Source organism: Perognathus longimembris, chromosome 8, assembly GCF_023159225.1.
Source record: "Perognathus longimembris pacificus isolate PPM17 chromosome 8, ASM2315922v1, whole genome shotgun sequence".
NCBI classification, from domain to species: domain Eukaryota; kingdom Metazoa; phylum Chordata; class Mammalia; order Rodentia; family Heteromyidae; genus Perognathus; species Perognathus longimembris.
In genome coordinates this window covers 1,412,914-1,426,777 of record NC_063168.1, presented here as the reverse complement: position 1 = coordinate 1,426,777, position 13,864 = coordinate 1,412,914, and the positions used below count along the sequence as shown (strand labels likewise).

Sequence of the window (13,864 nt, the reverse complement as noted above, 5' to 3'; positions counted from 1 at the left end):
AACCCAGGGCCTCATGTATAGGAGGCAAGCTCTCTTGCCACTAGGCCATATCCCCAGCCCCTGGCCATTTTCTATATATGTGGTGCTAGGGAATCGAACCCAGGGCTTCATGTATACGAGTCAAGCACTCTTGCCACTAGGCCACGTTCCCAGCCCACCTCGTCTCAAGTTAACAACAAAAACTAAACTAAAACACTCTGGGTAGACAAACATGTTACACCAAGTTGTATGTACTTGCACTTATGGGCAAGCTCAAATTGTCAGAATCATTTTTATTTTACACATAGCTCTTAGAAGCCTGGCATTGAATCAAAAGTTTATTAAAGCCGCACCAGGGCTTTGAGAACTCTAATCCATAGCAGCTGGTGGTATTTGAGAAGGACTGAAAGGTTAGAGTTCAGACTGTTGAGCCCCACAGAGAGAAGTATCTTGGAGCCATTTCATACCATACTACATAGATCCCAATGTGATAACTATGCTTCTGGTCTTAAATACCTAGAGAAGGAGGCAGGGAGGGATTCTGAGTGAAGAAGAGCGATAGGTATCAAGCCCTAGAGGATCACAACTAGAAAGCTTTCTCACTCTGTTTTCTCTCCTATCTTGGGCTCTTCACATCCTTCTCTACTTGGGGTAGTGAGGTTCAGGACTAGGAACCTGGCCACAAAGCCAAGGAAGCCCTGTGATTGGTCTCCTTTGATCGTGTGTGCTGTCCTTGAACCAATCACTGATGACAAGGGACACAGCCCCTGGGCTGGGGGCCCTCCCTAGTTATCACAATCCCCCACCTGCTATGAAAAATGTCCTTCATTGAGCTGGATGCCAGTGGCTCACACCTGTAATCCTAGCTACTCAGGAGGCTGAGATCTGAGGATCGTGGTTCAAAGCCAGCCAGGGCAGGAAAGTCTGTGAGACACTTATCTACAATTAATCACAGAAAAAGAAGTGGTGCTGTGGCTAAAGTGGTAGAGTGCTGGCCTTGAGCAAAAAGAAGCTTAGGAACAGCACCCAAGCCCAGAGTTCAAGCCCCAGGACCAGCACAAAAAAAGTCCTTTATGTTGTCTGGCAAATGGAATGGTCACCAGTGGTGGGTGCTAAGGGTGCTGGCGAAGGGTCGGGCTAAAGGGCTTCTAGCATAGAGGAGTCTGGGGTCTCTGGAGCTATTCCCTGGGATTTGGTTGGAGCCATGTCCCGGCAGGTGGTCACTGGATGTCCTTGTCTTTGCTGTGGTGGGTGACTTTGGGAGATTTGCCCACTCTCTTTTCTCTCCATTTTCCTCTCTTGTCCCAGTGCATTCCTGACACTGTTAGAGATGGTCTAGCTTATCGAGGCCGAGTCTTCCTGGAGTTAACCACCCAAGTCAAGTTCCATCAAGACACCACAATAAAAGATCTCTCCCAGGAAGTGGTCAAGATAGAGGTAACCACAGAAAACAGGTAACGGGTGGCGAGGACCGAGTCCTCCTGCCTGTCCTAGATCTGACACTGCAAGAGGCCTTGGTGCAGCCGGCTGTTGGGTGTGTAGGAAGCTTCACCGACGCCTGCGTGTTTATAAAGGTCTTCCTGGGGCCTGCATGCCATGCCAACCCCAGCTCTTATGGTCCAGACACCTGGTAAAGACAAGGTTTCCGTGTGCATGCGTGCGTGCGTGCGTGCGTGTGTGTGTGTGTGTCGCGCACGTGCCAATCCTGGGGCTTGAACTCAGGGCCTGGGTGCTGTCTCTGAGTTTTTAAAAAATGTATCTTTTTTACTTTTATTTTTTGCTCAAGGCTAGCACTCTACCACTTGAGATATACAGCTCCACGTGCGGCGTTTGGGTGCTCATTGGAAATAAGAGTCTCGCAGGCTCTGTGCCGGGGCTTCGGGCAGGGGTCCGCGGCGCTCGGCCTCCCGGGCGGCCACCCGCGCCCGGCTGGGTTTCCGGTTCAGGAAATGTGCGATCTAGGTCAGGAGGGAGTTATTTGTGCCTTCTTCTGGAGGCTTTGTGAGGGATTCTGAGGGACGTGGATCAATTCCTGAGAGAAATGGGGAGACGGCCTCAGCGGAGGAGAGGACACAGTCACCCCCTCGCAGTGGGAGGAGTCCGTTTTCTGCCCCGGGTGAGAAGGTGGTCAGGAGCGGCTTTTCTGAAGGGAAGCAGGTCAGGGGAGGTGGACCTTCCACCCGGCAAGGGAGAGGAGGGAGGGGTGGAAGGAGAGCGCGGAGAGGAGCGGCGCTGGAGACGCCCCGCGAGGGCAGGCCGCCTCGTCTGCGTCTCCGCTCGAGGCCGAGGGCAGGCCGCCTCGTCTGCGTCTCCGCTCGAGGCCGAGGGCAGGCCGCCTCGTCTGCGTCTCCGCTCGAGGCCGAGGGCAGGCCGCCTCGTCTGCGTCTCCGCTCGAGGCCGAGGGCAGGCCGCCTCGTCTGCGTCTCCGCTCGAGGCCGAGGGCAGGCCGCCTCGTCTGCGTCTCCGCTCGAGGCCCAGGGCAGGCCGCCTCGTCTGCGTCTCCGCTCGAGGCCGAGGGCAGGCCGCCTCGTCTGCGTCTCCGCTCGAGGCCGAGGGCAGGCCGCCTCGTCTGCGTCTCCACTCGAGGCCGAGGGCAGGCCGCCTCGTCTGCGTCTCCACGCGAGGCCGGCGCTCCACTTCCCCCTTTCAGTTTCTTTGCGGCGTGCTGTCTGGCCTGGACGCGCTGCTCGGGGGCCTCCGGTGAAGCTGCGTGGCTGGCCCAGGCCGCACGCCCGGCCTGCGGGAGGGGCCGGGCTCGCACGTAGCTGTTTGCCTCGGGTGGCCTGGGATATCGCTCAGTGCTCCCAGGCTTCGTGTTCAGTGAAGCTGAGACTGCAGCGTGGACTACAGGATCCAGGCAGAGGGCTGGGTTTGAAACACTGGTGAGACTTGAGATAGTGAACAGAGTGCAAACCAGACGTGAGGGAGGAGCTGATGTGGTGGACAGAGGCCTGGGAAGGGGCAGCCAGCAGCCTCCCCGGGAAGATGAGCAGCCGTCTGTGGGCGGGCTGGCAGGTGGGCAGGGGGAGGGGGGCCCTCAGCTACACATCCTGTCCACGGTGCCTCTTGTGAGGAGGGGCTTTAAGCACCGAGGAAGAGGCACCTCTTCCCGGAATGGGGAAAGGGGGCCCAGCCCAGCGACGAGCCTCACCGGGAGAGAAGCCCTCCCGCCCGCCCAGAGCCGGCTGGGGGGAGCAGGCCAGACAGTGGGGGGGTCCTGGGAGCGGCGGTAGCCGCCAGCCGGGCGTGTGAGGGGGTTTCAGGGCTGGGGCAGCTCATCCCGAGGGGAAGCACAGATGGACGTGGACGGTAGCTTCCTGCTCCTCTCCTGGCCTGTCTCACGTCCTGGGAACGTGGGGGGTGTTGTTGTAGAAACAGCAGAACCGCCAAAAGTACGGGCTGTGCGTCGTCTTCCTCTCCTGCACCATGATGCCCAAATTTAAGAATCTGATCCAATTCGAGGTCAGCATGGGCCACTACGGGAACAAGATGGACCTGAACTACAAGCCTCTAGTCTCAACGACACAATACAGCCCGGTGATATATGACGGTAAGAATCAGATTCAATAGAGAGTAGAGAACCGTCGCTGCATGCCGGACTCTGAGCTGGCTCTCCCAAGGAGAGCTTAGGGAACAACGACACATTAATTACTCACATTTCATATGGGAGGGGAAACAGAGTTCAGGGAGAAGTCACTTGCCAGATATTGCATAGCTGGTAGGTGGTGAACTCGAGTTGAATCTCGGTCTTCAAGTCCTTATCTATACTGCAGCTTTCCCCAACTCCATCATCTCCCCTTCACCCAGAACCATCTCCTCCCTCTATCCACCCAACCGCCACCCACCCTGCCTCCACTCTGTCCGTCCATTGGTCCACTTATCCATCCATTCAGTCATTCGACGCCAACCCCTCTACTCTCCCAGACAAGCAACCACCCGTCCACTGAGCCCCTTCATGCCCTCATCCAACTAGACATGAACATGGGGCGCCTCTGAAGGCCGGCACCTCAGCCCCATCCGGACACTGCACCCGGACCTACAGAAGCAGAACCGAGAGACGAGCCGGGCTCTGCTGGCTCACGCCTGTAACCCTAGCTACTCAGTCTGAGACTGGAGGCTTGAGAATCAAGGTTCAAAGCCAGCCCAGGCAGGAAAGTCTATGAGACTCTTATCTCCAATTAACCAGCAGAAAATGCGAAGTGGGGCTGTGGCTCAAGTGGTAGAGCGCTAGCCTTGAGCTGCAGAGATCAGGGACAGGGTACAGGCCCAGAGTTCAAGCCCCATGACTGACCAAAAAAAAAAAAACACAAACCTTTGTTGAGCTACAACTCACATAACATACAATTTGCCCATTTGAAGCATAAAATCCCATGGATTTCAGGGTTTTCAGAGTTGTACAACCATCACCACAATCAATTGTAGAATATTCCCCTTACCATAAAGAGAAACCCGCAGGCCCACTAGCAGTGTCTCTACTTCTCTTTCCTCTCCTCAGCCTAAAGCAACCACTAATACACTTTCTGTCTCCATAGATTTTCCTAGTCTAAGACATTTTCCTGTCTGTGGAATCCAACAATATGTGATTCTTTGTGACCAGCTTATTTCATTTAATGTAATCTTCTAATTGTTTTCATACTATAAAGTTTGCCTGTGAAAAGTATATAACATATATATGCATATGCACTGTTTAGAGAATTAAATTCCCAAACAGAAATGGAGGGACAAAGGGTGAACAAATGCAGCAATAGCACTCATCAGACACTATATTTAAAATGAACCATATAAATTGTGGGAAAGGATGGGAGGAAAAAAACTGGGAGGGAAGGGGTGACACTGTCCAAAAAGAAATGTGCTGATGTAACTGTAACCCCACTGAACATCACTTTTATAATAACAATAGAAATTTTTAAAGCTGGGCGTTGGTGGCTCAAACCTGTCATCCTAGCTACTCAGGAGGGTAAGATCTGAGGATTGTGGTTCAAAGCCAGCCTGGGTAGGAAAGTCCATGAGACTCTTATCTCCAATTAATCACCAGACAACCAGAAGTGGCTCTGTGGCTCAAATGGTAGAGCCCTAGCCTTGAGCTGAAGAGCTCAGGGGCAGAGCCCAGGCCCAGAGTTCAACTCCCACAACCAAAAAAAAGTTTTTTTTAAGGGATTGAGTTCTCAGGAAGTTATCATCCAGTTTAAAATATATAAATTTGTCAATCACCTAAAAAAAGTTCTTGTTTGCTTTTTCCAGATCTACTCATCAAAGAAATAGGCATGATTTTTTTTTTGCCAGTCCTGGGGCTTGAACTCAGGGCCTGAGCACTGTCCCTGGCTTCTTTTTGCTCAAGGCTAGCACTCTGCCACTTGAGCCACAGCACCACTTCTGTCTTTTTCTATATATGTGGTGCTGCGGAATCAAACCCAGGGCTTCACCATGCTAGGCAAGCACCCTACTGCTAAGCCAGGTTCCCAGCCCTCATTCTTTTCTTTTTATTACTACCCACTATGGATGGACCCTTAAATAGCATACTATTTTCTGTTTTATATGAGTTTTTGTATCTTTTTTTTTTTTTTTTGGCCAGTCCTGGGCCTTGGACTCAGGGCCTGAGCACTGTCCCTGGCTTCTCTTTGCTCAAGGCTAGCACTCTGCCACTTGAGCCACAGCGCCACTTCTGGCCATTTTCTGTTTATGTGGTGCTGGGGAATTGAACCCAGGGCTTCATGTATATGAGGAAAGCTCTCTTGCCACTAGGCCATATCCCCAGCCCCTGAACCTGTCTTCTTCTGTGCCTCAACATTACATCTTTGCTGCGGGCGTGGGTAGCCACAGTTCATTCTTTGTTTATGTTCCATAAGGAGACATTTAGGTTGTATTTTTTTCTGCTAGTATAATAATTTTGTTAGAAACATTCTGGTACATGGCTCCTAGTCACAGGCACAAGGCTTCCTCTAAATTACACACGGAGAAGTAGAGGAGAATCTCCAAACAAAAGCAATTAGAGCAAAGTACACTTTGATCAGATGGCATGAGAGTTCCTAGGAGCCTATGTTCTCACCAGTACATAATGGGCCCAGACTTTTTTTTTTTGCGCCAGTCCTGGGGCTTGGGCTCGGGGCCTGAGCACTGTCCCTGGCTTCTTTTTGCTTGAGGTAAATATGGTCTCTTTCTGGAATATCTATTCTGTTCCCTTGATCTGTTTGTTTGTTTTTAATCCTTTTTCCAATTATTGTACTAATTACTGATTGGTTACTTTGATTGATTGTGATAAGATCTCTTGAATTTTTTGCGCAGGCTGGCCTTGAAGCTTTATCTTCCTGATCAATTGCTCAGCTGATGTGCAAATAGTGTGTGTTTGTGTGCTCGAGCCAGTCCTGGAGCTTGAACTTTGGGCCTGGGTGCTGTCCCTGAGTTTTTTTTTTTTTTTTTCCTCAAGACTTTCACTCTACTACTTGAGCATCAGTGCCACTTCTGGCTTTTTCTGAGTAGTTTTTTAGAGATAAGAGTCTTCATGGACTTCCATGCCCAGGCTGGCTTCGAACCTCAATTCTCAGATCTCAGCCTCCTAAGGAGCTAGTATTACCGACATGAGCCACCAGTGCCCAGCTAAACATTTTAAATTTGGAGCAAGTCCAATTTACTTTTTCTTTTAAGGTGTCATGTTGAAGATCTTTTTTTTTTCTTCTAAAACTTTGTTTTAATTCTTACATTCAGCTCTGTAATTCCTTTTAGATTGATTTGCATTTGAATGACAGGTTGTTTTAAAAAGTTCTTTTCCCCATGTGAATGTACATTAAAATACTCATTCTGTTCCATTGTTTATTTTCTTCTTTCAGGGAATCCACTGGTAGCTGAAATAATTCTCCTTAGTTTTCTTCTGTGTCTGTCTTTTTCTCCCTGACCACTTCTGGTTCTTTCCATCTCGTTGCAGCTACTTATTTCTTCTGTCCTCATTGCTATGCCTCTCGCTGAATTGTCGGCAGGTTGAATCTTCTTGGCCTTCTTATTTTGTCTTTCCTTTGATGTTTTTGCTTTTTCTTCTACTTGTTTTCCCAATTCTGCAAGCTCACACTCCCTCTTCTGTGTCCTGAGGCCCTTCAGGGAGAGTATTTTTTCTGGCACTTTCTGTGATCTGCTCCCGGCTGACAGTCTCCCTGGCCGCTTCCCCGCAGGTACCTTCGGCCGCCTCCCCGCAGGTACCTTCGGCCGCCTCCTGCTCCCGGCTTCTGGGGATGCTGTGGTTTCTTTTGGCAGTCTCTGCGTATATTTTGAATGTGCAGATTATATCTGGCTCCTCATTTGCTGGAAATGGAGTTATTTTCCTTCTTGTTGCTTTTGTAAGCTATCCAAGAACAAAAGAGAAAAACTGCTGTCTCCTATCCCACGTCCCTGCTGAGAGCCCCGCCATGGAACTCCGTTGATTTATCATTCAGACAACCCTCTCACAGAATCTGAAACTGGTGTCTTCCAACAATTCTGGAAAGTTCTAAGATACTTTGTCTTTATAAATTACCATTTCCTCTCTTGTGTTTCCTTTCTGGAACTCTGTACTTTATGAACTTTTTTCATTCTGTTCTCCATATTTTGTTACTTTATTTCAATAATTGCTGTGTGTGTGTGTGTGTGTGTGTGTGTGTGTGTGTGTGAGTGATGTGTCAGTACCAGGGTTTGAACTCAGGGCCTCACACTTTGCTCATCATTTTTGCTCATGGCTTTCTTTACTCTTCCACTTCACCTCACTTCTGGCTTCTTGTGCTTGACTGGAGAGAAGCGTCTCTAGGGTTTATTTGCCTGGATTGGCTTTGAACCAAGCTCCTCCGATCTCCTGCATAGCTAGGATCTGTAGCGTGAGGAACGGGCACCAAGTTGCTTTACTTCATGCGAGTGTGGTTTGGGGAACACAGGGCCCCAAGCTCTCCCTGGGCCTTCACTCACAGCGGACACTCTTCCACTTGAACAACCCCTCTGACTCAGCTTTGACTGGTTCATTAGACATGGAGTCTTGCAGACTTTCTTAGCTGGGCCGGCCTTGAACCTCCCCAATCCTCCGTATCTCAGCCATCTAAGTAGCTAGGATTACAAGCGTGAGCCGTTGGTGTTTGAAAATCTCTGTGCCATTGTTTTCATCTTGTGGTCTTTCTAGGCTGCATCTGGATCTTTCTAGGTGCTCTCAGAGGCCTTAGCTGCCCCTCCTCTCCCCCCCCATGCTTCCTACAGCACCCCACACACGGTATCATACATAGGGATTTGTCCTTTGTGCCCTTAAAGCCTTTAAAAATTTTTTCTTAAGTAAATGCTTGATTCAAAGATAGCATGCATCCACAAACCAGTACTGAGTTCTGTGAATAATCATAAGGAAAACAAACCTGAAAAATAGGACAACAAACGTGGGACCCTCACCTTCTCCCACCCAGGCGAGCTGCTCTCCTAAACAATATCTTGTTTTTTTTTTTTTTTTTTTTTGGCCAGTCCTGGGCCTTGGACTCAGGGCCTGAGCACTGTCCCTGGCTTCTTCCCGCTCAAGGCTAGCACTCTGCCACTTGAGCCACAGCGCCGCTTCTGGCCGTTTTCTGTATATGTGGTGCTGGGGAATCGAACCTAGGGCCTCGTGTATACGAGGCAGGCACTCTTGCCACTAGGCTATATCCCCAGCCCCCTAAACAATATCTTATCTTTGCTTTTTTTTTTTTTAATACAATTTCATTGTTATTATTAAGGTGTTGTACAGAGGGTTTACCATTTCATAAGTCAGGTCATGAGTGCAGTTCTTTTTTGGACAACGTCATTCCTTTGCTATTTGTTTTGCGGGGGACGGGGGGGGAGTGGGATTTGAACTCAGGGCCTCTCAGTTCTTAAGCAGTTCTTAAGTGCCCTAGTCCCTTTTGCTTTACTTTTCACATAGCATCTCCCTTCTTGCCCGAGGCAGATGGGATTTCAGTCTCCCTATTTCTCTTCTCACTAGGGTGACAGGTGTCAGGTGTGTGCCATCGCCCAACTTTTTTTATTAGTTGAGATAGGATCTCTCACGCATTTGCCCAGGCTGCTCTTGAACCACGAACCTCACAACTTCCCATCCCCTGAGTAGCTAAGAACTCATCTTCTTTGTGCTAACTTGCTGCACAAGAAATGAAGGTAGTATGTATTCCTTTGCATCTGGCTTCTCGGGGTCTCACACTTACACTGCTCGTTTGCTTCGCTAATCACCACTTGAGCCACAAGTTCAGCTCAGCTCTCTTGCTAATTACTTTGGGGATGGGATTTTAAGCACTTTTCTATCTGGGCCAGTGTCAAACTGTGATCCTGAGCGCTCAGTCTCCTGAGCAGCGAGGGTTACAGGTGTGAGCTGCCAGTACCCGGCTGCGTGAGACTTTTTCAGCGTGTCTGCTGATAGTGTTGAATATGCCTTTCTGTAGGACGATTTATTTTATTCTCATTTTCTTGAAATTGTAGGGGAGTTCTTTGAGGTCTGGCTAACCTTTCATTCTCTGGGGAGGATTTGCCGTTTGTTTGTTTTTCTAGTTGCCTGGGCCACTAGTAGTGGGGACCCACTGAAATATTTTTTTGCTTGACATTCCTCATATTTTACACGTAGCAGGATTTTAGAATGCCAAGCTTTATTGAAACATTCTGGAGATTTTCCTCTCAGGGCCCAGAGCCACCGTGGAGACAGGCAGGCAGCTCCTGAGCCCCTCTGTGTGATGGGGGCCTTTTGCCCCCATACCCCAAAAGTGGACGTTTGGAAGTACCGGCCTTGCATTCTGGGACCTGTATTGCAAAGTACAAGAACTGGGTGCTACGGCAACAGAAATGCATTCTCTTACGCAGTTGGAGGAAGGAGATTAGAAATGGGGGTGGGAGGGAATGTTGGTTCCTTCTGAGGGCTTTGAGTGAGAACTTAGTCTTCCCCGTTCCAGGCTTCCGGCATAGCTAGCAAGCTGTATCTTGGTACCTGGTAGAGGCATTGTTCCATTTTCTGACTCAGTCTTCATAGGACACCCCACCCCACCCCACCCCCGGTGCTGCCATCGTTCTCCTGAGAACAGCCTTCTTCAATCACCCTATTTCCACCTGTGGTCACTTACTGAGTACTGGGGTTAGGATCGAAACTTGCCGTGTGTGTGTGTGTGTGTGTTGGTACTGGGACTTGAACTCATGACCAGGGCACTGTCCCTTGGCGTTGTCTCTCTACCATCTGAGTCACGCCTCCTCTTCTGGCTTACTGCTGGTTAATGGGAGCTGAGAGTCTTCGGTTTCCCTGCCCAGGCTGGCTTTGGCCCATACATGATCCTCAGATCATGAAGGCGGTAGGATCGCAGGCACCAGCTCCAGCAGCCAGCTTTAATTTATCTGAAGGGGGACACAATTCAGCCCATAGCCCACAGGGCGTCCTGCCCTTGCCAGGGCCCCCCGGCCTTCCCGCAGCTGCCGGAAACAGACGTGCTCCGAGATCCGCTGAGCACTCAGCCTTGGTCCCGCTTGCCTCATGGGCTTTTTGCTTTGTAAACTGGTTTGGATTTTGTCGATTTCTTCTGTCAAGGCTGACACAATGCATTTCAGAAAAAGAATCCTTTTGGTATCACCTCGCTCCCCCACCTCCGCTTCATAAGGAGCACCACCACATGCTCCCTGTCCCCAGCCTGTCCACCCACCAGAAGGGACACCCTATATCTGGGCACATCCCTTGCCCCGGCACCTTGTCTGAGCCCCTGAAGCCGGTGCCCGGGCTGTGGCCTCCTGACTGTGCCACCTCAGGCAAACCGTTTCCCACGTCCAGTGTGGGTTTTCCCTCTTGTAAACCAGGGACTTCGAAAGGCCGGGTATACACTGGGCACAAGGAGTGCTCAGGAGGGGTGCACACTGGGCCAGCCCAGGCTCCTGCTGTGGGGCCATCCAGTTAGCATAGTCAGTAGATTACATCTGAGCAATTAAGAGGCGGGCGAGGAGGGGAGGCTAGAGGAGGGAAGCCTCAAACAGAGGCAGACTTCCCAGATCCTTCAGACATGCGATGCCTGCTCTACCCCGTGCCTGTGTCTCAGGAAGCAAATACCACTATGTGCCCTGGTACAACACCAAGCCCGTCGTGGCTGTGACCTCCTCCTGGGAGGACGTCGCCTTCCGCCTGAGCGGTGTCAATCGCCTGCATGTCACTCGGGAGCGCCTGGTGAGTGTGCAGGGCTTCCGCAGGGCAGGGTGGTGACGGGGAGGCACACGCCCCCCTTCCACAGCACGGGGTCCTCCTTCAGATGCAGTCCTCGGTACTGAGGACACCGGGAGGGCCCTGGGGGACAGGCCCGCCGTGCACACCGCTAACACATCCTGGAACTAGGGCTGCAGCGGCGACACAGGGTCAGAGAGACAGGGAGGGGGAAAAAAGAACAGAGGAGTCGGGCGGGATACATAAAGGTGACATTTTGCTAGGGCCTTGAAGGAGTTTGGGGGGAGGGGGGAGGTATGGGAATAACAAGCCGATTCATGGTGCTGCCCCAGTTTTTGAGGTTGCTGAGGAACATGAAGGCCAGACAATCAGGGAGGAGTCACGTTACAAAGGGTCCTAGGCACTAGTCAATGAGAGTCGGCCTCAGGAGCCCTTCACCTGGTACCCCCCCCCTTACCCATGACTTCCTTACATTTACAAATGGCAGCCCAGGGGTCCAGACTCTACCTGCTTCCCGGTTCCATCCCACCCCAGTTCTCCCTGCCTGCCATTTTCATTCTCGTTGGAAGCAAGCCTTACTAGGTAGGGCGTGTGACAGCCTTCACCCGCCATCCTTGGGTAACTTCCACCAATCAGCCCCATGGGTGTCCCATCTTGAAGCCCGCTCTCTCCCTTTCCCCTTTGGGTAGAAGGCCAATCTGGCTGTCCTGAAATCCATACGGAATCCCAAGGACCCGGCTCTGCTGCGACAATGGGAGAAGCTGCTGAAGGAGCTGGTGGAGGACTGCAGGTGGGACCACAGGTTGCTGGGCCTGGGGTTGCACTAGATCAGGTTCCAGAAGGAGGCCAGTGGCTCACACCTGTCATCCCAACTTCCCAAGAAGCCGAGAAGACTGTGGTTCAGAGCCAACACAGGCAGGGAAGTCCATGAGACTCTTAACTCCAATTAACTAGCAAAAACTGGAAGTGGGGCTATGGCTCAACTAGTAGAGTGCTGGCTTTGAAGGAAAAAAGCTTAGGGACAGCACCTAGGACTGAGTTCAAGCCCCAGCACGCGCGCGTGCACACACACACAAGTCTGGAGGCTACAAAACTCCTCAGCACACACATCACCTCAGGATGTGCGAGCTTTGCTTAGGTAGCTTAGACAGAACCAGCTTTCCCTTCCCACGTAGGCTTGTCTAGAAAATGGCCCCAGCTCCCTCTGGAGACATCTCCTACTTATGGCGGGTGAGCCGCATGCGCATTCCCCTCCACCTAGACAAACCCGCCCCACCCCAGCTCTTTATCATCGCCCCTTCTGCCCAGAGTTCCCTCCTCAGGAGTCTGTTCCGGGACACACCTCAGAAGGCAGAGCTTCCCGTCCCCCCCCCCCCCCCCCCCCCCCCCCCCCGTCCCCAGGGAGGGGCTGGTCGACTCATCCCTAGCACACATCCCTCCGCAGGAGCCGGCTTCCTCGGGACAGATGGGCAGGAGCTCAAGGCTAGGAAGGCCGCAGTGGCCATGTCACATGCCCCGAGATAGAGGCATGGGAGGGAAGACGTGGTCCAGCCTCCCGTTGCCCTGTCCTGGCCACAGGTACTCTCTGCCCAGCATGATGGATCACCCTAAAGCCACCATCCTGGACAAGAATAAGTGGCGGGTCCGTCGCCTCCTCCTGAAGGAACTAGAGCAGAAGGCCAGGGAAGCCCAGCCCAGGAACATGGTGGCCACCGTGGAGGGCTGGCTGCGCCGCCTCCACACGGTGCTTCTCGAGGTGGGTGTTGGACGCACGGGCCAGGGAGCGAGGCTGGGCGCCGGCCGTGTGGGTCCTGAAACCCACCCTGCCTTGGCAGCCTCAGATGAGCCTTCCAGATGTGACCATCTGGCTGATGGCTGACGAGCAGCGAGTGGCTTTTGCTCGGGTGCCCGCCCACACCGTCCTCTTCTCCAGAGCGGGGCCCTTGTGGTCTGGCAGGTTCTGCGGGAAGATTCAGAACCTTCTCCTCCAGGTAGGAAACCACCTCCACAGCGCTTCTCGGGGGAAGGAGGACCCCTAATTTCCCAGGAAGAACTTCCTGGAGTGGCAGGTCAGCCCCACGGCCCTCCCTGAGGGTGTGGTCCATTTTCTCTTTTCCCGGCTCTTTAATAGGAAGAACAGGATGACACAATCCCAAGAGGAGGGCAGGGGCCAACGCTCATCTGCTTGTGGGCTGGTACCGAGAATGCCCCCTCGTAACTGTCCTTCAACTCCACCTCACCCACCTTGCTCCCAGTCACCTCTTAGTCCAGCCCCAGATCCTATCTCCTGGACCATGACCGAGTGGCCTCCTAAATACCCAATGCCTGCAAGATCTGGACACCAGCCCTCCACACCAGAGCCAGACTATGACTAAAACCGCCACCCTGGCGGCCACCCAGCCCTGACAGGCCTTCTTCTAACAGCCATCCCTGGTTCCTACTGCGTCTTGAAGAAAGTGCAGAGCTGCTCTGGTCTGCCAGCCACCTCACACTACAAAAACCCAGGCCGCTCCGCCCCAAACACGCCTGCCCTTGGCTCTTTCCCTCCTAGTGCAAGGACGCTCCCTCTCTTGCCACCTTCCAAGAGCCTCGTGACATGAGGGCCAGGCACTCAGTAGCAAGCAGGTGTTCAATGATAGTTATCATCAAAGCCATTATCACAGCATTTCTGTGGAACCTTCCTGACGCATCACCCATCTTCCCTTCTTGCCTGCTCTGTGCTAGGTCACGGGGTATAGCCAT

At 52.1% G+C, this 13,864-nt stretch overlaps 1 protein-coding gene across 1 annotated transcript in view; it reads left to right on the top strand.

The window, feature by feature from the left end:
- Fer1l5 (fer-1 like family member 5) overlaps window positions 1-13,864 on the top strand; it is a 52,354-nt gene that overhangs the window by 21,337 nt on the left and 17,153 nt on the right. The window contains exons 18-23 of the mRNA XM_048353498.1: window positions 1,288-1,416; window positions 3,352-3,529; window positions 11,004-11,128; window positions 11,812-11,912; window positions 12,701-12,878; window positions 12,958-13,113. Of these exons, the coding sequence (XP_048209455.1) occupies window positions 1,288-1,416; window positions 3,352-3,529; window positions 11,004-11,128; window positions 11,812-11,912; window positions 12,701-12,878; window positions 12,958-13,113 (867 nt within the window). The remainder of the gene's footprint in view (window positions 1-1,287; window positions 1,417-3,351; window positions 3,530-11,003; window positions 11,129-11,811; window positions 11,913-12,700; window positions 12,879-12,957; window positions 13,114-13,864) is intronic.